At 37.3% G+C, this 21920-nt stretch overlaps 2 protein-coding genes across 2 annotated transcripts; one reads left to right on the top strand and one right to left on the bottom strand.

Moving 5' to 3' along the window:
* Positions 1-1867: 1867 nt before the first annotated feature.
* LOC117333119 (zinc finger protein 2 homolog) lies at positions 1868-5987 on the top strand. The gene is made up of 2 exons (XM_033892253.1): positions 1868-2299; positions 3967-5987. Exon 2 carries the CDS (start codon positions 4051-4053, stop codon positions 5659-5661), a length of 1611 nt encoding a protein of 536 aa, XP_033748144.1. The 5' UTR covers positions 1868-2299; positions 3967-4050; the 3' UTR covers positions 5662-5987.
* Positions 5988-10271: 4284 nt separating this feature from the next.
* On the bottom strand, positions 10272-11516 carry LOC117332905 (neuronal acetylcholine receptor subunit alpha-7-like). The gene has a single exon (XM_033891970.1). The coding sequence runs from the start codon at positions 11514-11516 to the stop codon at positions 10272-10274; it is 1245 nt and encodes a 414-aa protein (XP_033747861.1).
* Between the last annotated feature and the right edge of the window lie 10404 nt (positions 11517-21920).

Raw genomic sequence — 21920 nt, 5'->3', positions numbered from 1 at the left:
TTCTTCCTTGTGTTTCGTTTTGCTTTCGTTTCTTTTTTTTCTTTTCTTTTTCATTTTTTAAAAGATTTTTCAACAGTACATATTACATTTACAATTCAATTTATCCATACATCATACATACAATCCTTCCATTCTTCATAATTAATTAAAATTCAACGGTATATTGAAGATGATTTTAAAACAATTGTATTTACTGTATTTATGAAAGAAAGAACGAGGGATAGAAGAAATAAAAGAAAAGAAAAAAAGAAAGCCAGTGTGTGCCCCAAATTACCAGGTACTGACCGTAGGCCGGTGGTTGTTCTCCGGGTACTTCGGCTTTTCTCCACCTCCAAAACATGGTACGTCCTTAAATGACCCTGGCTAAATATTGATTTAATTTTTATATTTACTCACAGTTTCATATCTATACACAATGGTACATGTATATGGTTATAATTCTTATATTGACCTCCAGTTACTTACTGATACATATTTGATATGTGGATACACTGTGTACAATTGGCTAGCAGATATAAATATCTTAACTGAAATTTAGTCGATATCAGAATTGTATAAGGTTTTATTGAATAATGATATGCTAATATAATAAGAAAATGTCCTTAAGTCGCATTTCAAATGGAAAAAAAAACCCACAAAAACGCAAAAAAAAGTATCAGAAAAAAAAATAAATATTGATAATAATAATAAAACACTTTGGATCACGTAACTCAAAAAATGGTGTGAAAAAGAAGGGAGGAGATTCTGTTATGACGTCACGACCAGATTCCTTCTGACTGCCGTAGCCAATGTAACCCGCCCTGGGTATATATTACACTATTGACAAATGCAATAATGGTACATGGGTTAATCCGGCCGCTAGCTAACACACCAGGATGTTACCAATATAATACGTTGTTGATATAAAATTCTTGTTGTGTCCATGTTCATTTCTATATTGGTGACATTTCTGTATTCATTTATACAATAGCATCATCAATCTGTTTTACTATCAGTTATCACAGAACTTTATTGCATTTCCCCCTTTTGCATTTCATTACTTTATAAATTAATATATTTACTAATTCCATGAGAAATTATTTTTCCAAAGGTTTAAAATACAGTTAAATAAAATGTATTCGTGAACATAATAATTTAAATTCAATACATCTTTATGTTGTTTTGCGCATTAGTGTAACCATAAAGGTAAAAACAGTTTCTAAATAAATATGTCTCCTGTCAATAATTGGTAAGAATTAAGCCAGAGGGATAAGTAGTAAGTCAAAGATAAAAAAAACAACGTATATAAGTCTCTGCTTATATCACTGAGGCAATGTTTTCATTCATCAAGCTATGAATATAATTGGTTATACCGATAGTGTCCTCCGGACAATCAGAACTATAAAATGAGTTCCGGTTTTACGGGTCATTAAGTCGTAGAAAATATATTTGTTTACATCATGATATGGATTGCTGAACATTTCGTTACGCTGCTCTGCGCAGTAATATAACCAAAAAGGTAAAATCAATTTCAAAATATACAGCTATGACCTGGCAGTGGTCACTATGACTACGTACAGTATTAAGCGATAGTCTGTACAGCTGTCGACACGGATGACTTGCCCCGATATTTTCCCCTCCACGTGGTGAAAAATTCGTCCGGATTATTGCGGGAAATTTACTAATGAAAAGTACGTTAGGTTCCCAAAATGGGGTTCCGGAATCGGAATCCGAATTTCCGGACTGGTGAGTACAAATAACGTTAGGGAAATCCTACTAACGGCGTCCGGATTATCGTGAGTCCACTGTATGACACATATAACAAAAGGCGATTACTTCATTTATCAATATGACTGGTTATATTGACAGTGGCCTCCGGTCAGTCAATACAATAAAGTGTAGACCAGTATTACGTGTCATTGGGTGGCAGTCACCCCAGACGGACGGCCAGTTTGACTCTAGTTCGAGAACTGGAGGACATATGGTTATACTACAGTAGTCACTCAAAACGGACGGCCAGTTTGACTCTAGTTCGAGAACTGAGAGGACATATGGTTATACTACAGTAGTCACTCAAAACAGACGGCCAGTTTGACTCTAGTTCAGGAGCTGTGAGGACATATAGCTATACTACAGTAGTCACCCCAAACAGACGGCCAGTTTGACTCTAGTTCAGGAACTGTGAGGACATATAGTTATACTACAGTGGTCACCCCAGACGGACGGCCAGTTTGACGCTAGTTCAGGAACTGTGAGGACATATAGTTATACTACAGCCAGATACCGGGACGTTCATATCATCCTTGTTTGTTTCACGAAGGTAAGAAATGGTTGCCTTGTCTTATGCCTTTACCATCAAATTAACATGAAGAATATTGCTAACGCGGACTTGATTTTATAAGAATTTGTTTTATCAGGCATCAAATGTTTCGTTCGTTTGAAATGTATTCTATGCTAACAGCCATTTCACTGGTGGTACATCAGATTTCGATTAATGATAAACAAGTTGCCTACTTTACAGGTATATAGAGTATATCTAACAGTGTTTTCAGTAATACCAAATATATTACACGAGTGGGGCTAATATATTGATATTTTTTCACGAGTGCGCAGCAAATATCAAAATATTAGCCACACGAATGAAATATATCCATTGTAGATGTTGACAAAATGATTGAATGATGTCATTCGCGCCAAATTTTAATTATTTCTTTTTTTTAGTGAGCAAAGAAAATGTTTGATTGTACTTTGGTATTTTAATATATGATCAAAATGAAGTTAATACAGTATGAATTTAAAGATCGCAAATATTTCTATACAATATCTTTGATTTATAATTGTGTTAGGTTAGAAATTAATCTCTTCAACTACGTTACTAAGATCATTCCAGGATGGACCAGAAAATGGTTTGATTTATATTTCAAAAATAACATTTAATTAGATATGTTGGCCCAGTTATGAAACAGGATGTACCAGGTACTAGGCTATATTACCTAATATATAAATGCTGTTCACCGTTAGCCGGTTATGAGATAAGCTGTATCAGATTCTAATCTAGTTTACCTAATCATATATAAAGGCTGGTCACCGTTAGCCGATTATCAAAAACTTTGATAAATCAAATTTACAGGATAGGACCTTCTCTCTGTTCCACTCATCTTCGGTAGGGTATACATAGGCGTAACTGCTACTAAACAGTGATGTACGATTAGTGGCCTACGGGATCATTCAATAATATGTGTGGTTTTAATAAGTAATCTCATCTAAGCTGATGTAAACAGAGTATGCCATGTATACATGTATATGGTTCCCGTGTAGCAAAGTGGCTGTCGGTGTATTTAAGTCCGTTGTTCGCAGCTGAAAGGGAGTCTTGGGTTTAACACTCAAGCCGGCCGTTAGTCTCAAGGCTGGCCTCTTCATTTTGGATGTTAACTGTAATTTACTGTTATATTTTGTACACAGTGTTCATATACATGTAATGTACACTAATTAACATATAGAAGTAGGACACTACTTATAGTATAGTTGAAAGCTGTAGTAACATTAGTTTTTCGGCATAACCGTATGCTATTCTTTTTGCCCGGATATGACACGACAGGTGGCGTTACTGGTCAAGATGAAGTATGTGATTGGTCAATGTAGCGGTCAATGCAAAATGCAGATATGCAGTTAAAAACGAAACAAAGATAAGATTGAATGTGAATGTATCTTTTCAAATGACACATTAATCAAATTATATACTTGATTCAAATGCAGTTTTATTATCATCCAAAAAGATATAATTTTGTTTTCTGTGCTGAAACACATTAGTTCGTTTATTTATTTCACCAGCAGTTTTGTATTATAACCACAAGCATTAAAACTATGCCGTTTATCCTTTTAAAAATATTTCTTGTTATTGATATTATTAATGTTGTGTGTCTCAGTACCCTATATTTTAGCGATGATGACACTTTTTGTTTGTCTTTAATATACTTTTTGTTTCAGATCGTAGAACCGGAATATAACGTTAACACCTATTGACTTATATAACAATGTCCAATTAGAAGGGGAGGACTTACAAGTACTGAGATGTCACGTGGGAAGTCGGATCGTCCATCTTCTCAACGGGGTCAGGGGACAAAACAAAGAGAGAAGGGATCCACCTGTGATATATGTGGTAAATGGTTTAAAATGTCATCTAACCTTACGGCACACACCAGAATGCATACTGGAGAGAAACCATTCAAGTGTGATATCTGTGGTAAGGCATTTAAAAGTTCATATATTCTAAAACAACATACAAGATTACATACTGGAGAGAAACCTTACGAGTGCAATGTTTGTGGTAAGGGATACATAAGTTCATCAAGCCTGAACGAACATACAAAAACACATTCCGGAGAAAAACCTTACAAATGTGATTTTTGTGGTAAGGAATTCTATACTTCATCTCAACGCAAGCAACATACCAGAATACATACCGGGGAGATGCCATACACGTGTGATATATGTGGTAAGGGGTTGCTGACTCCATCTAGACTAAAGCAGCATATCAGATCACATACTGGAGAGAGACCTTACAAGTGTGATATTTGTGGTAAGGAATATATAAATGCAGTTATATTGAAAGAACATACTAGACAACATACCGGAGAGAGACCTTACAAGTGTGATATTTGTGGTGAGGAATTCATTTCCTCACCTAGCTTTAAACTACATCAGAGAAAACATGAGGGGGTGAAGCCATACCAGTGTGAAATTTGCGGTAAAGGCTTTATGACGCCATCTAGCCTGAAAGTACATGTCAGAACGCATACTGGAGAGAAACCTTATCGTTGCGATACTTGTGGTAAGACATTCATTACCACATCTCAAGTCAATCGCCATAAACTCACACATACCGCAGAGAAGCCTCACACGTGCGAAATTTGTGGAAAGGGATTTATACGCCGATCGCAACTCGAGAAACATACAGGAACACATACGGCAGATAAGCCTTACACGTGTGATATTTGTGGTAAGGGATTCAGTAAGATATCTAGCGTTAAGGAACATGCCAAAAATCACACTCGCGGAAGGCATTTCAAGTGTGACATTTGTGGTAACGGATTCAAAAAATCATCTACCCTCAAGGCACATATCAGAACACACACAGGCGAGAAGCATAACAAGAGTGACATAATTGATAAGGGAGTATGTACCTCATTACAAAACAAGCCACATACAATATCACATACCAGGCAGAAGCCATACGTGTGTGATTTTTGTGGCAAAGGATTCAGTCAATCAGCTAACCTAAAAAGACATAAAATAACCCATAATACAGAAGATAGGACTGATTCATGTTATAATCCGGGGGGATCAGGGTGTCAGCCCCCTCTTCCACTTGTGTCATCCAGCATCGATAACTCCATAAAACAAACCGTTAGCTCTTCTGAAAACTTGGAAATAAGCGAGTCTACATGTGTTCACGAAAATGCCAGTGTTTGTGAGATAGATCTAATTGGTGCCAATGCTGGTGAAAACGAGACTGCTGATGTTTGCAAACATAGAACTATGAAGAAATATGCATGTGATAATAAGGTCGATGTTATATATCCCGGAATGAAGATCATTAAGAGTGAGGAGGGTGTACCAGTGATTATGTACAGCATGGAGAACATGTTACAACATTACTTTGAGAAACAAAACAGAAGCTGAAAAAGCTAATATAAACAATCTGTATGCATTAATATCGTAAAATTACATATACTGTTCAATGAATTTATACGCACAAAAGTTCAAGGTCATGAGGTCAACTTTCAGGGGTACATTTATGCAAATTACACAATTGATATTTATTTATAACATTATTTGAAAACACTGCGTTTGAGATTCAAACAATTTTGTGTTCAATAAAATTAAATTACAATTAAGATGGTTATTTCTAAAATGTTGAAAATGTCATTTATATGTAAGCATCAGCATAGATAAAATCAAGTTGAATTCAATAAATTGGTTTAATCTAGGCAGGGGAGGTAATCGTGTCATTTTTTGGTGTTCTCTTTTTTATCCCTATTTCAAAGTTTCAAAGACAACCTATTAATTTTAAATTTTAAATAATGATTTAGTTTGGCCTTTTACAACAACTGACAAATTCTTGGGGAAATTAATTTACAGGAATGTTTTTTAATTTTGGTTTCAATATTAAAATAGTGTATGCAACTTTTGGATTAACTTAGCATTAATGAAATATAGACATAAATACCTTTGCATTATTTATTTTGTTGTAAACATTGCGTTAAGGACATCCCTTAGAATACTTACGAAGTAGAGAAAACAAGCACACCAACTCATATATTTCATTGCATTTTCCTGTTTGTCATCCTATGCTCCTCTCTCAAAAAAAATCACCAGAGGAAAAAACGTAGTCACAAGAGAAATCTGACCTCTCACCAGAAAGCATCTTTAAGCTATACAACAGCAGAATCATACTTGGTGCTATATATTGCAACATATTCCAAATCTTAAAGATAGCTAGAAATCTATCTATATGTTATCAAGTTATTCGTAATTTGGTAAAAAGACTGCGCACAATATCAATTAATGATAATATATTGATTTATTATATGACATGCTATCTCTCTGTGATGAAGTGACAAAATTAATATCATTTATAAGTTGATAACGCATATGCTTACAAAACTATATTTCTGATCTATCAGAGTTATTCCCGTTCGTTTTTACACAGTCGGGCAGTTGGCGGGGCCACATATATTAACTAATTGTATTGTTTTTTCTGATGTAAATAGTTAAATTAACTGATAGCAAACACTCTTGGGATTAAGATGGAAACTCGGCGGGAATATAATGTAGGATCTAGATTTACTCTCAAGGTCAGGTCAGGTCAGTAAACTCCATATATCTCGAAGTCAGACTTAACGATACAATGCATTTCACGAAGTCTTGATAAATCCCCTACTGAGCCTCTGCATAATCTTGCGTAATATATTCCTGTTTTTACAAAGTCGCATTGTACGGATTATCGCTTGGGGTCCCCGCGGGGTAATTTACCTATTTGATCTTCACTTCAAAAACACTAAACTGTCCTGAAAACAACTGACCTGTTCAATGTTGATTATACCAGAGACATATATACTAAAATAATAATTAATATAGGTCTCTGATTATACCTGTATTCGCTGTAAAAACAAGTCACTGTACGAAGGTGTGAAAATAGCTATTCCTAGACCAAAGAAAGATTTTTGATATCCAGACTAAACATCAAATTTTGATTGACGTTACCAATGGAATTCAATCCAAAAGCTACAGCCGAAGCATATGGAATACCTCAAAATTCTTTGAGTACGTTGTGTCAATTAATGAGGATATTGTCACAACGGAACAAAAATACAGAGTGGTGTTATCGAAGAGACTAAAAACAAAATGAATGACTTAGAATAAGACTCAGACAGCGATATTGATACAAGTGTTGAATAAAAAAAATCCAACCCTCTATGAGTTCGTGGACAGTGTTGACAAAATAAAAAGTTTTGTAGAGTAACGCGAGAATGTTGATGAGAAAATCTTCGATTGTGTCACTGAACTTTCTGGCTTTGCTGACAAGTGTCATAATTCTTCCAAACAAAAGTATCAAATGAGCAGGTAAATGTCTCGTCGGTAAACAGGTAAACAATGTACAAAATCTGTGGATAATTAATAAAATGTAACATTTACGCAAGTGATCTTTGTAATTATAAACTGATATGTGAAGTGTCTTTTGCCGTTTGAGTACACACCTTTACTCTAGGCCTAGCCTAGTAAGAAAGGTGACCGGAATATTTTGTCTAATTTTAGACGGCTAACGCTTGTCGTGTTTCACGAAGTCCGGTTTCTACGAAGTTTTTCATGGTCCGACTGACTTCATTATAACCGAAGTTTATACACCACAATAACATCAATAAGTGAAACACTTTTCAAGCCGTTTCTGAGATATTATTCATTTGTTCAATTGTTCGCCGATCTGATTAAAACATCTGTTCTTGTTCGAGTTCATTAAAAATAGGACATTAATGTCTTACTGTTCTAGTTCATTACAAATCAAAATCAGACATCAATTTGTTCCTGTTAGACATTTTACTACAAATCAAACATTAATATGTTACTGTTCTAGTTTACTACAAATCAAACATCAATATGTTACTGTTCTAATTTACTACAAATCACACATCAATATGTTACTGTTCTAGTTTATTACAAATCAGACACCAATATGTTACTGTTCTAGTTTATTACAAATCATACATCAATATGTTAATGTTCTACTCTATCGTAAATCAGAAATCAATATGTTACTGTTCTAGTTTATTACAAATCATACATCAATATGTTAATGTTCTACTCTATCGTAAATCATACATCAATATGTTACTGTTCTAGTTTATTACAAATCATACATCAATATGTTACTGTTCTAGTTTATTACAAATGAGAAATCAATATGTTACTGTTCTAGTTTATTACAAATCAGATATCAATATGTTACTGTTCTAGTTTATTACAAATGAGAAATCAATATGTTACTGTTCTAGTTTATTACAAATCAAACATTAATATGTTACTGTTCTAGTTTATTACAAATGAGAAATCAATATGTTACTGTTCTAGTTTATTACAAATCAGATATCAATATGTTACTGTTCTAGTTTATTACAAATCAAACATCAATATGTAACTGTTCTAGTTTACTACAAATCAAACATCAATATGTTACTGTTGAACCTATTTTCTTCATGTCTTTATAGATGAACCTCCACTTACTTACATACATTACGTACGTTCGAACATAGTCACGTGGAATCTGACATCCATGGTGTCACTGAACTGTTTCCAAAACTTGACCAACACTGTTTCTCCCGTTACTGTAAAATATCACGGTCGGAAACTGCTTTTATCTATAACTTGAATCATCCCGACCCTTATCTAAAATATAGTGAACACTTTTTCCTCCTGGCTTGTATTCTTCACTGATATGCTACTTTCTATTGGACCACTTGCTTTTTAATATAGACGAATCAGTGTATTTAAAACGCTTACTTCTCTATTTTATTAAAGGTATAACACAACTAATTAAGCTAATCAGCTGGTGTTTCACACGAACCACGTCCCCGAAGAAAATGTGTTTCTTGGGTTTGTAGCTATTTCCTGTAGTAAATAACACGTTCAATGGGTACTTTCTATATACGAAAATAAAGAGTAGGTTCTTAAGATTGTAATTTTTTTTTTTAATGTACATTTGTATATATACTCTCCTGGAATGAATAGAAAGATGTAGGAATCCAGGAGTAAAAGGCAGGAGTTCCCCAGGTGGGGGTTCCCCTGTCCACTGTAAATATCAGGTTTACTGTCTTCCAAGTACCGGTGCGCTATTATCTGTTATTAAACATATCCAATAACATCATTTTTCTGATAGGGGAATCTTCAATCTTTAATTTGATATAAATTTTATAAAAATAATTATGATGAAAGGGAGGTAACCAAACAGTATTTACTATGCGGTATATGATAATCCGTGTTTCAATGGTGGTTACGTACTATCTTGTTGAGCATTATTACTATCATTATTATAACAATATCATTAAGGGTATCTACACAGCAGAATAATGTTGAATTGTAATATGGCATAGTCACGAGTGTAAGGTTCTGTTAATCTGCATATCGATGCTAATGTAAATGAAATGTTTCACATCAGTTTTTAAGAAAGACACCCTTTAATATATACATATATGTATTTATATACAATGTATATCTATTTTATTATGAAAACGTTTTAGCCAAAATAACTATATTGGATAACTATGTACATAAACATGCAACATGGAGTGTCTTGTCGTGGTGATTAGAAATGACAGAGCTTCCCCGACATCAAGGCAGTGATTGTCTCTCATAAATCAAGATACTTGTGAACAAATTCCCTCAAGATGTCGTTTTTTCACGCTTCATTACGGAATGAAAATAAATGTTAGCAAACTGTAAGAATCCACGTAGCGGATTATTACAAAAGTTTGCAATTACATTTCTTTCATACCAATGTAACTAAGAAATAATTGACATTAACGCTTATCATTGATTCTTTAAATTGATTTTCAAAATAAATGTTTTATGTACAATTTAACTTATCCTTTTTTACAAATCAATACGCAACATCAAAGGCCGTATTGTAACGTCACATTTTTGCGCCAATTTCGGATGTTTTTCATAAAGGTAAAAAAAAATTCAACCAATCAGAAAGCCGCATTCTGCCTACAAACAATTGAAAATGAATTATTATACTATGAGTGATACGTAAGCAGAAACCACGCAGTGATTACAGAGATAACCAGTAATGAGGAAACAAACAGGGATCTATCAATGACTCCCATCACGTCTTTGTGTTGAATACACAAACACTCCGGGTCATCGTCAATCGCCGTATCATCTTCATTTTCCCCCAGCTCTCTTACCGTGAAAACCTTGGCCGACTTTGTCCTGCTGACAATCTTGGTTTTCTTGAGTTTACAACTACAGCGAGCAAGGTGTCTTAACCACCTCGGAAACTCAGAAACATCTGCGATTGATTCACATCGTAGTGTAAATATCGTCAGTATGATCAGGAGGCCGCTGTAGAATAAGACTGCCAGTAGAAAGTAGGACATCCCAGCCATGTTTTCCGACGCTTTCGGGAGGATGTCTCCAATGAGTGTCATGTAGACAGCTAGAGACAGGAACATGGTGATAGTGTAAGAAATCCTTTCTCCCGAAGAGGAGGGCAGGAGAAACACGAACGGATTGAGAAAGCACAACAACATGACAGGTACAGTCATTGATACGATAAAATAAAGATATCTTCGAGATATTTGAATCGCAAACTCCAGAGTCTTGGATGGTGAGCCATACCCCATATAATAGGAGACATTCGTTTTGTCAATATTCCATTCTCCGTTTGTCGAATACCACGTCATCAAAACATGAGACTTTCTAAAGGATAGCTGCACATTGTTAGGTGATCTCCAAAGCATCATTTGTATACCGCATATTTGAGTGTCGACGGGAAATCTCGACATATCCACTGTACACGTGGATTTCAAAAGTTTTCCTGGAATAAACACACATTCACCAGTATACGAAATGTCAAGGTCATATTCATCACTACCAAATTGTCTTAAGTCATCGGCAGCTGTGATTACGTATACCTTTGGTTTCCAAACTCTCTTCGAATTAACTCTTATTTTCTTAATCCCTCCGTATTCGTTTGGTGTCCATTGCAACCGATAGTCTCGCCATGTTAGTGTAACTCCTGCGCTAAGTGTTATGATACCGGATAGTTCGTCGAAGTCGATTATGGACAGAAGAAACATGGATATATCAATGTCTAGTGTGTCCCTGAAGTTGTACAGAGGGTATATCTCATTTGTGTAGTTAGAAAACAGCGAGTTGGTCAACCTAATCCATTCGTCTATCCCCCCTCCTTCTCCGAGAACAGTCGTTCCAGTACTGAGTAGAAGTAGCAAAAACAGTCCAATTCTCACTACAGCCATGATGTAAACTGGAACACAATTATCTGTAAAGCGAAATGGAACATTTTAAATTTTTGTTTCCTGAAGAATTGAGAGAGGATCAAAGAATATTAGTAAAGAAGCATTTTGAAGAATAGGATCTAATGTTGAAAATATATTACAAAAACACTTTATTCCAAATACATATGTAACAAGATATACTGCCTACCAGTTGCTATTCACATTAAAAGTAATACTGTCTCTTTATTTGGTGACATCAATCATGCATCATTTCAAACACGATCAGTAAATATTTTCATGATGATTTTTTATGATTCAGTGGAATTCAATTTTAAAACAGTTTTCGCAAAAAAATTAAACTAAGCACTTTCACAAGTATTGTCTGGCTAAATTTGTTTGAAATGAGCTTGAAATATCATGAGGAAACTGATTGATCATTATTATTTGAAGACCTCAACACCGTGGAGAAGGTTGACGGACTTGGAGGGCGCATGACTAACATCCCCTTGTATTAGGTGGCGTGGCGACGCACTCGGAGGGAGGGCGAAGGGTGAATATGGCGAGAAATACGAGCATGAACTTTGCGAGAGAGATATCGACTAATATGACTTATTTAGTTTCAATCATGTTTTGCATGTTCAACAATAACTAATCTATCGTTGTGTGGTGTTGATTTTAGCGATCTTTGGTATTCAAACATAAAAGCTGTTCTAAGCAGTTTTATTCTGGAATATGAATTGGAAGGCGTGGCAGAGTGATTGGTATCCTGACGAGTGTGATGGCATCATTCTCTTCCGATCTCCGATCGGGAGGATACAAATACAGTTAACTGTTTATATCAAGTATAACGATTAATCTACATCTCCGATCGGGAGGATAAACAAATATACAGTTAACTGTTTATATCAAGTATAACGATTAATCTACAACTCAGACTATCTATCAAATGCGGAGGGCATTAACTTAGAAAACAATTAAGCTTAGAATTTATATCGAAATTTACCTAGATAGGAAATGCATTATCCGACCTTCGAGGAAACCTGAAAAAACACACGCTTTTTAAAATTACTTATGCTAACACAGTTGACAAGCTTAAAGCATAGCAAGACACACTTCACTAGGTTAGAATATTACTTAGGAAACTTACCAAGGTGAGTATGTGGTATGGTTCGCTCGACCAGTATGACTGTGGTGTTGCTCACTCGACCATTATGACTGTGGTATGGCTCACTCGACCGGTATGACTGTGGTATGGCTCACTCGACCAGTATGACTGTGGTATGGCTCACTCGACCAGTATGACTGTGGTATGACTCACTCGACCAGTATGACTGTGGTATGACTCACTCGACCAGTATAACTGTGGTATGGCACACTCGACCAGTAACTGTGGTATGACACACTCGACCAGTATGACTGTGGTATGACTCACTCGACCAGTATGACTGTGGTATGACACACTCGACCAGTATGACTGTGGTATGGCTCACCCGACCAGTATGACTGTGGTATGGCTCACTCGACCGGTATGACTGTTGTATGGCTCACCCGACCGGTATGACTGTGGTATGACACACTCGACCAGTATGACTGTGGTATGACACACTCGACCAGTATGACTGAGGTATGACACACTCGACCAGTATGACTGTGGTATGGCTCACCCGACCGGTATGACTGTTGTATGGCTCACCCAACCAGTATGACTGTGGTATGACTCACTCGACCAGTATGACTGTGGTATGACACACTCGACCAGTATGACTGTGGTATGACACACTCGACCAGTATGACTGTGGTATGACACACTCGACCAGTATGACTGTGGTATGACACACTCGACCAGTATGACTGTGGTATGGCTCACCCGACCAGTATGACTGTGGTATGACACACTCGACCAGTATGACTGTGGTATGACACACTCGACCAGTATAACTGTGGTGTGACACACTCGACCAGTATGACTGTGGTATGACACACCAGACCATTATGACTGTGGTATGACACACTCGACCAGTATGACCGTGGTATGGCTCACCCGACCAGTATGACTGTGGTATGACACACTCGACCAGTATGACTGTGGTGTTGCTCACTAGACCGGTATGACTGTGGTATGACTCACTCGACCAGTATGACTGTTGTATGGCTCACCCGACCAGTATGACTGTGGTATGGCTCACTCGACCAGTATGACTGTGGTATGACTCACTCGACCAGTATGACTGTGGTATGGCTCACTCGACCAGTATGACTGTGGTATGACACACTCGACCAGTATGACTGTGGTATGGCTCACTCGACCGGTATGGCTGTGGTATGGCTCACTCGACCAGTATGACTGTGGTATGGCTCACTCGACCAGTATGACTGTGGTATGACTCACTCGACCGGTATAACTGTGGTGTGACACACTCGACCAGTATGGCTGTGGTGTGACACACTCGACCAGTATGACTGTGGTATGGCTCTCTCGACCAGTATGACTGTGGTATGGCTCACCCGACCAGTATGACTGTGGTATGACACACTCGACCAGTATGACTGTGGTATGGCTCACTCGACCAGTATGACTGTGGTATGGCTCACTCGACCAGTATGACTGTGGTATGACACACTCGACCGTTATGAATGTGGTATGACTCACTCGACCGGTATGACTGTGGTATGACTCACTCGACCAGTATGACTGTGGTATGGCTCTCTCGACCAGTATGACTGTGGTATGGCTCACCCGACCAGTATGACTGTGGTATGACACACTCGACCAGTATGACTGTGGTATGGCTCACTCGACCAGTATGACTGTGGTATGGCTCACTCGACCAGTATGACTGTGGTATGACACACTCGACCGTTATGAATGTGGTATGACTCACTCGACCGGTATGACTGTGGTATGACTCACTCGACCAGTATGACTGTGGTATGGCTCACTCGACCAGTATGACTGTGGTATGACACACTCGACCGTTATGAATGTGGTATGACTCACTCGACCGGTATGACTGTGGTATGACTCACTCGACCGGTATAACTGTGGTGTGACACACTCGACCAGTATGGCTGTGGTGTGACACACTCGACCAGTATGACTGTGGTATGGCTCTCTCGACCAGTATGACTGTGGTATGGCTCACCCGACCAGTATGACTGTGGTATGACACACTCGACCAGTATGACTGTGGTATGGCTCACTCGACCAGTATGACTGTGGTATGGCTCACTCGACCAGTATGACTGTGGTATGACACACTCGACCGTTATGAATGTGGTATGACTCACTCGACCGGCATGACTGTGGTATGACTCACTCGACCAGTATGACTGTGGTATGGCTCTCTCGACCAGTATGACTGTGGTATGGCTCACCCGACCAGTATGACTGTGGTATGACACACTCGACCAGTATGACTGTGGTATGGCTCACTCGACCAGTATGACTGTGGTATGGCTCACTCGACCAGTATGACTGTGGTATGACACACTCGACCGTTATGAATGTGGTATGACTCACTCGACCGGTATGACTGTGGTATGACTCACTCGACCAGTATGACTGTGGTATGGCTCACTCGACCAGTATGACTGTGGTATGACACACTCGACCGTTATGAATGTGGTATGACTCACTCGACCGGTATGACTGTGGTATGACTCACTCGACCAGTATAACTGTGGTGTGACACACTCGACCAGTATGACTGTGGTGTGACACACTCGACCAGTATGACTGTGGTATGGCTCTCTCGACCAGTATGACTGTGGTATGGCTCACTCGACCAGTATGACTGTGGTATGACACACTCGACCAGTATGACTGTGGTATGGCTCACTCGACCAGTATGACTGTGGTATGGCTCACTCGACCAGTATGACTGTGGTATGACACACTCGACCAGTATGAATGTGGTATGACTCACTCGACCAGTATGACTGTGGTATGACTCACTCGACCAGTATGACTGTGGTATGGCTCACCCGACCAGTATGACTGTGGTATGACTCACTCGACCAGTATGGCTGTTGTATGTTCCACTAGACTCTAAGGATGTGGTACAATGCCGGTTGTTGTGTCGAGACTTTATAACTGTTTCTAGATCAACATAGATTTTGCCTGACCTTCAGAAACGCTATTAAAATCTAAATTCTAAATCGAATCAATGATTCAAATAACAAAAGAATGTTTCCAGCTTTCCATTGAATATATATGAATAATGCCACTGGCCTTCGGTTTGTCGCAGGATGAATTAAGAGGAAGAGAACGGATGTTGAGTTAAGTTAGATAACTCACATATGACATTGGCTAACTGAACAGGTATTGTTACGTTGTCGCACGATCCTTTCAAAATACAAACTTGGGACGCAATAATGTAAACAATAGCTAAAAAATCAAACATTTTTTCCTCTCATATTTTGTGTTTTATATCACAAAAATGTCCATACATAAACATTAGCGGAAACAATGCGAGTTTGTCTGATGACGTAGTTCGATAACAATGAGTTCTATTATAACGGTACAAAACACCAATTTGATAGGTAATGGCAGGACTACTTCAGAGAGACGGCGAGGAATAGGTTAAGGATAAGTTGCATTATAAGTGCTTTAATAATGAATCATTTTAAACAGAAGTATGTATAGACTTTAAAGAAAAACGTTTGATAGACACAAGCTTTTATACACAGACTTTGTTAATATTCATTGTAAGCATTTAACAGATTGAACAGGCAGTGATATCGCAAGGTTTTCGTCGGCAACCGCGGGAGGCAGCCGATCGAATCTTGCATATTAAAATCAAGTTTATCTATTTGTGACAAAGAAGGGACACATTGTCTTTGCACTGTTATTGATAATGTTAGTACAGCACCACTACAAGTATCAAATCGATACATTTTATTTATTCTATAACCTTTGTTATATCAACTTCTATTAATCACTAATGTTGGTCTGGATGGAAGCGCGCCACTGGTCTTACTTTGGGGGTAAACCAGGGTTTCCGGTTTACTCACGTGGACAGGTAGGTGACCCAATTAATACCGTTCATGTCTAGTCGGGGAATCGAACATCGACTGCCTAGGTGAAAGGCAAGCGTGTAACCATTCTGTCATCTGACAACCAGCTTTTGATTTAATAAATATCAAAATAAGCTTTCCTGTTGAAATTTGTTTTCGATAGTTATTATTTTACACGATTCTTTGATGATATGTTCATGATGTTGGTTTCTCGATTATTTCATCATTACGGAATACATTTTGAGTGTTTTTGTTGTCCTATCACAAATGATGGTTGAATACCGTTAAAACAAGGGTAGCCCCTACGCCGTTACCTGATCCAAATCAGTAGTGTGTATGCCCACCCCTGACATCAGTCGCTGCTTTTACTCTCCCTAACATTGACCCCATCAAGGTGTTTATTGCCCTTTGAGGGATATTATTCCACTCCTGAATAAGGGCCTGTGTGAGTTGAGCGACGTTGTTTAGGACGTTGACGCGCTTCCTATCCCTCCTGTCTAGCTCATCCCACAAATGCTCGATTTTGGAAATAACTGGACTGTGGGGCAACACAAGAACTGGAATGTTGCTTTGAGCCAGAAAGTCAGGAGGAACCCTAGCAACATGGGGCCTCGTGTTGTCCTGCTGCAACGTAAGGTTACGTTGCTGGATAAGAGGAAGAACGTGTGGTTTTAAGACCTTGGGTATCGTTTCACAAAGCTTCGTAACTTACGAACGTTTGTAAATATTTACGAAAAAGTAACGCAAAACGTACGAAGTTCGTAAGTCCTTTTCACAAGGGTGATCGTAATTTTTTCGTATCTTACGTCAAAATCGTACGGTTTAAAATGGTTAAACTTACCACTAACATCGTCACAATGAATTGCAAGCATATTTACATTTGTAGCTTGACGGGATCATAACTGTCCAAAATAAAAATTAAAAACAGCCAGAGAAAACCTGAGAATGTAAAATCCATAAAAATCGTAATGAACGAATGACCGAAAGAGGTTGTGGTGCCGTGTAAAGGGACCTGTGATACTCTTCAGCAATAAATGTTTATCTTAATGGAATCGTGAAACTTTGTTGTCCCCACCCAGACAGGGGGTTCGAAAGTCATGCAGATGTACAACGTATTTCCTCCAGAGTACGCCGGTGGTCTGGAGAACATTTTCGCCACTATTGTTATTTGTTTTCTTTATACTGACAACAAAAAAACATATCTTATGGTTTCTGCATAGTTATATCAAGGACCGGCTGTTTTATGTTATGCTACGACCAATGATTCTATTACCATTTATATAAAGTTTACGATAGCAGTAATCGATAATAAATCAGCTCATGTCTATTTTATGTAAAAAAAATGCATTGGTTAATAAATGAAAGTTAGAAAACGCTATACGTTATCGTAATATTCTTGAAAGTCGGCATCACAGCCAGTTACTATGTCGCTGAGCGGATATGGCGAGTAATGATTAGACCCCCTACTAGTACAGGGTTGATACTGTGTCTTCTGCGTAGGGGGAATAGGGGAGTTACAGAAAGAGGCACGTTGATCTTGCTGATAGTAGAAAATAAGTGAAAGTGGCGGCCAAAAATTTGATAAACTGCCCATGTAAAAATATTTACTGTCCTACAATTCATAATTGAATTTGTTCTCTTCACTGGAACCTTAAACACTAATTCCCCTGTAATGGCGATGTAAAGAACTGTAATGGCGATATAAAGAACTGAAATGGCGATATAAAGAACTGTAATGACGATGTAAAGAACTGTAATGGCGATGTAAAGAACTGCAATGGTGATGTAAAGAACTGTAATGGCGATATAAAGAACTGTAATGACGATATAAAGAACTGTAATGGCGATGTAAAGAACTGTAATGGCGATATAAAGAACTGTAATAGCGATGTAAAGAACTGTAATGGCGATATAAAGAACTGTAATGGCGATGTAAAGAACTGTAATGGTGATGTAAAGAACTGTAATGGTGATGTAAAGAACTGTAATGGCGATATAAAGAACTGTAATGGTGATGTAAAGAACTGTAATGGCGATATAAAGAACTGTAATGGCGATGTAAAGAACTGTAATGGCGATATAAAGAACTGTAATGGCGATATAAAGAACTGTAATGGCGATATAAAGAACTGTAATGGCGATATAAAGAACTGTAATGGCGATGTAAAGAACTGTAATGGTGATTAAAGAACTGTAATGGCGATATAAAGAACTGTAATGGCGATGTAAAGAACTGTAATGGCGATGTAAAGAACTGTAATCTGTAATGGCGATGTAAAGAACTGTAATGGCGATGTAAAGAACTGTAATGGCGATATAAAGAACTGTAATGGCGATGTAAAGAACTGTAATGGTGATATAAAGAACTGTAATGGCGATGTTAAGAACTGTAATGGCGATATAAAGAACTGTAATGGCGATATAAAGAACTGTAATGGCGATGTAAAGAACTGTAATGGCGATATAAAGAACTGTAATGGCGATGTAAAGAACTGTAATGGCGATATAAAGAACTGTAATGGCGATGTAAAGAACTGTAATGGCGATATAAAGAACTGTAATGGCGATATAAAGAACTGTAATGGCGATATAAAGAACTGTAATGGTGATGTAAAGAACTGTAATGGCGATGTAAAGAACTGTAATGGCGATGTAAAGAACTGTAATCTGTAATGGCGATGTAAAGAACTGTAATGGCGATGTAAAGAACTGTAATGGCGATATAAAGAACTGTAATGGCGATATAAAGAACTGTAATAGCGATGTAAAAAACTGTAATCTGTAATGGCGATGTAAAGAACTGTAATGGCGATATAAAGAACTGTAATGGCGATATAAAGAACTGTAATGGCGATGTAAAGAACTGTAATGGCGATGTAAAAAACTGTAATCTGTAATGGCGATGTAAAGAACTGTAATGACGATGTAAAGAACTGTAATGGCGATGTAAAGAACTGTAATGGTGATGTAAAGAACTGTAATGGTGATGTAAAGAACTGTAATGGCGATGTAAAGAACTGTAATGGCGATGTAAAGAACTGTAATGGCGATGTAAAGAACTGTAATCTGTAATGACGATGTAAAGAACTGTAATGGCGATGTAAAGAATTGTAATCTGTAATGACGATGTAAAGAACTGCAATGGTGATGTAAAGAACTTTAATGGCGATGTAAAGAACTGTAACGGCGATATAAAGAACTGTAACGGCGATATAAAGAACTGTAATGGCGATATAAAGAACTGTAATGGTGATGTAAAGAATTGTAATCTGTAATGACGATGTAAAGAACTGTAATGGTGATGTAAAGAACTTTAATGGCGATGTAAAGAACTGTAACGGCGATATAAAGAACTGTAATGGCGATATAAAGAACTGTAATGGCGATATAAAGAACTGTAATGGCGATGTAAAGAATTGTAATGGCGATATAAAGAACTGTAATGGCGATATAAAGAACTGTAATGGCGATATAAAGAACTGTAATGGCGATGTAAAGAATTGTAATCTGTAATGACGATGTAAAGAACTGTAATGGTGATGTAAAGAACTTTAATGGCGATGTAAAGAACTGTAACGGCGATATAAAGAACTGTAATGGCGATATAAAGAACTGTAATGGCGATATAAAGAACTGTAATGGCGATGTAAAGAACTGTGATGGCAATGTAAAGAACTGTAATGGCGATGTAAAAAACTGTAATCTGTAATGGCGATTTAAAGAACTGTAATGGCGATGTAAAGAACTGTAATGGCGATATAAAGAACTGTAATGGCGATATAAAGAACTGTAATGGCGATGTGTAGAACTGTAATGACGATATAAAGAACTGTGATGGCAATGTAAAGAACTGTAATGGCGATGTAAAAAACTGTAATCTGTAATGGCGATTTAAAGAACTGTAATGGCGATATAAAGAACTGTAATGACGATATAAAAACTGTAATGGCGATATAAAGAACTGTAATGGCGATATAAAGAACTTTAATGGTGATGTAAAGAACTGTAATGGCGATATAAAGAACTGTAATGGCGATGTAAAGAACTGTAATGGCGATGTAAAGAACTGTAATGGCGATATAAAGAACTGTAATCTGTAATGGCGATATAAAGAACTGTAATGGCGATGTAATGAACTGTGATGGCGATATAAAGAACTGTAATGGCGATATAAAGAACTGTAATGGCGATATAAAGGCGATATAAAGAACTGTAATGGTGATGTAAAGAACTGTAATGGCGATATAAAGAACTCTAATGGCGATGTAAAGAACTGTAATGGTGATGTAAAGAACTGTAATGGCGATATAAAGAACTGTAATGGCGATATAAAGAACTTTAATGGTGATGTAAAGAACTGTAATGGCGATGTAAAAAACTGTAATCTGTAATGGCGATGTAAAGAACTGTAATCTGTAATGACGATGTAAAGAACTGTAATGGCGATATAAAGAACTGTAATGGCGATGTAAAGAACTGTAATGGCGATATAAAGAACTGTTATGGCGATGTAAAGAACTGTAATCTGTAATGGTGATGTAAAGAACTGTAATGGCGATGTAAAGAACTGTAATCTGTAATGGCGATGTAAAGAACTGTAATGGCGATATAAAGAACTGTAATGGCGATATAAAGAACTGTATGGGATATAAAGAACTGTAATGGCGATGTAAAAAACTGTAATCTGTAATGGTGATGTAAAGAACTGTAATGGCGATGTAAAGAACTGTAATGGCGATATAAAGAACTGTAATGGCGATATAAAGAACTGTAATGGTGATGTAAAGAACTGTAATGGCGATGTAAAAAACTGTAATCTGTAATGGTGATGTAAAGAACTGTAATGGCGATGTAAAGAACTGTAATCTGTAATGGCGATGTAAAGAACTGTAATGGCGATATAAAGAACTGTAATGGCGATATAAAGAACTGTATGGGCGATATAAAGAACTGTAATGGCGATGTAAAGAACTGTAATGGTGATATAAAGAACTGTAATGGCGATATAAAGAACTGTTATGGCGATATAAAGAACTGCAATGGCGATATAAAGAACTGAAATGGCGATGTAAAGAACTGTAATGGCGATGTAAAGAACTGTAATGGCGATGTAAAGAACTGTTATGGCGATGTAAAGAACTGTAATGGCGATATAAAGAACTGTAATGGCGATGTAAAGAACTTTAATGGTGATGTAAAGAACTGTAATGGCGATATAAAGAACTGTAATGGCGATGTAAAGAACTGTAATGGCGATGTAAAGAACTGTAATGGCGATATAAAGAACTGTAATCTGTAATGGCGATATAAAGAACTGTAATGGCGATGTAATGAACTGTGATGGCGATATAAAGAACTGTAATGGCGATATAAAGAACTGTAATGGCGATATAAAGAACTGTAATGGTG

The sequence above is a fragment of the Pecten maximus genome, chromosome 8, assembly GCF_902652985.1.
Source record: "Pecten maximus chromosome 8, xPecMax1.1, whole genome shotgun sequence".
In the NCBI taxonomy this organism is placed as follows: Eukaryota; Metazoa; Mollusca; class Bivalvia; order Pectinida; family Pectinidae; genus Pecten; species Pecten maximus.
This window is presented reverse-complemented; position numbering and strand designations above follow the sequence as displayed.